General features: G+C 56.6%; 1 protein-coding gene across 1 annotated transcript in view; it reads left to right on the top strand.

Moving 5' to 3' along the window:
* Positions 1-622, top strand: part of LOC136374972 (probable ATP-dependent RNA helicase DDX10) — a 3643-nt gene extending 3021 nt beyond the window's left edge. Inside the window, exon 5 of the mRNA XM_066340333.1 lies at positions 498-622. Within this exon, the coding sequence (XP_066196430.1) occupies positions 498-622 (125 nt within the window). The remainder of the gene's footprint in view (positions 1-497) is intronic.
* The last annotated feature ends 840 nt before the right edge of the window (positions 623-1462 follow it).

Below are 1462 nucleotides of genomic sequence, written 5' to 3' on the forward strand. Positions count from 1 at the left end.
ATCCTAAGGACTTACACTAGCATGAGAAACCAACTGAACTTCACACCTTTTCACCTTTAGCAACCTGTTGTTTGAACCCAAGGCTCTCCCTGTGCAGCTGCCATCAGCCTCCACTGCACTGGCAGTGCGCAGTGACATTCTGGACTGCAATTACAAAACTGCAAAATCCAGCACTAAGCTGCAACAGCAGATGGAGAAAGTCCAGACCTGAAATATCTGAAGCATCCACACTTCTGTCAGACTGAAGACATACCCTGTATAATATATGTCTACTCTTTAATTCTGCAAGCAGCAGCTTTCTAACTAACAAGATATGAATGGGCCATGCATACTTGGTAGCTGCCCTCTCAGTACATAACACACAGCAAATGAACTAGCTTCTACCCTATGTTAATTAGCAATACAGGATTTCCTCTAGGGCTATCTCAGGGTTATCTTCATTATGGAATCTGTGACACAAAAGCGATTTTTATTCCAAATTTAAACTATTAATATAGACCATGTGGAGTTAACTTGCAGCAGCAAACAGCTGACTGCCATCATACCACTGGCCTGCAAGAACAAACCCAATTCCCACCCGCAGGAGAAGTGTCATGGGATGGTTTGTACTTGTGCTGAGTAAACAACAAATGAAAATTACTCCTTAACGGAGCAGCAGCAGGGTAACAGAGCCCAGAGGGCTCTGCTGACTGAGACAGAAATTTTAAGCAACTGGTGTGTGTGCGGCATTAAAAATAATTACGTTACCACTTCCCAGCTGTGTATTGGGATTTTACATCCGCTAGCTCCAGGAGCATTGATTCTTTCTGAGCGTACTGGTTCTTTGCTGTAAGTTCCATACTGTTTGGAGCAGACTACTGGTGAGAGCAGAGGCAGCGCTGGGCAGCACCAGGAGAAAGGAGGGTCTGACCATGTGCTTCGCTCGCCGTCCTGCGTGTTCCGGGCGGTGCGGGACCGGGCGCGGGGGCAGCCCGGGAACAGCGATGGCACAGCCACCGCACGGACCGGGGACAGGAAGGAAGGAAGGAAGCAAGGAGGAGGGGAAGAGGGGAACGGGTGGGCACCTCCAGCCAGGTTCTGCGGCGAAACCGCGGCCCGGGGCAGGGTGTCCATTCCGCCCGGAGCACAGGCACGGTACCTGGCGGGGAGCGGGAGAAGTTGCGTCCGGCCGCGCTGACCGCCTGGATGTAGAAGTACCGCACGGGCACGGTGAGCCCGCCGCCAGCCCGGGGCCCCACACCAGGCTCCGCTCGGCGCTCACGGCATCCGCCGCCTCCGCCGGCCGCAGCAGCGGCCCCGCGGCGCCCAGCAGCAGCAGCAGCGGCAGCGCCCCGCGGGCCGCCATCGCCCCGCCGCCTCACGCCGCCTCCCTCAGCCCCACCGCCTCACACCGCCCCGCCGCCTCACACCGCCTCCCTCAGCCCCGCCGCCTCCCACCGCCCGCCGCCTCCCTCAGCCCCTC

The sequence above is a fragment of the Sylvia atricapilla genome, chromosome 2 (genome assembly GCF_009819655.1).
Source record: "Sylvia atricapilla isolate bSylAtr1 chromosome 2, bSylAtr1.pri, whole genome shotgun sequence".
Lineage (NCBI taxonomy): Eukaryota > Metazoa > Chordata > Aves > Passeriformes > Sylviidae > Sylvia > Sylvia atricapilla.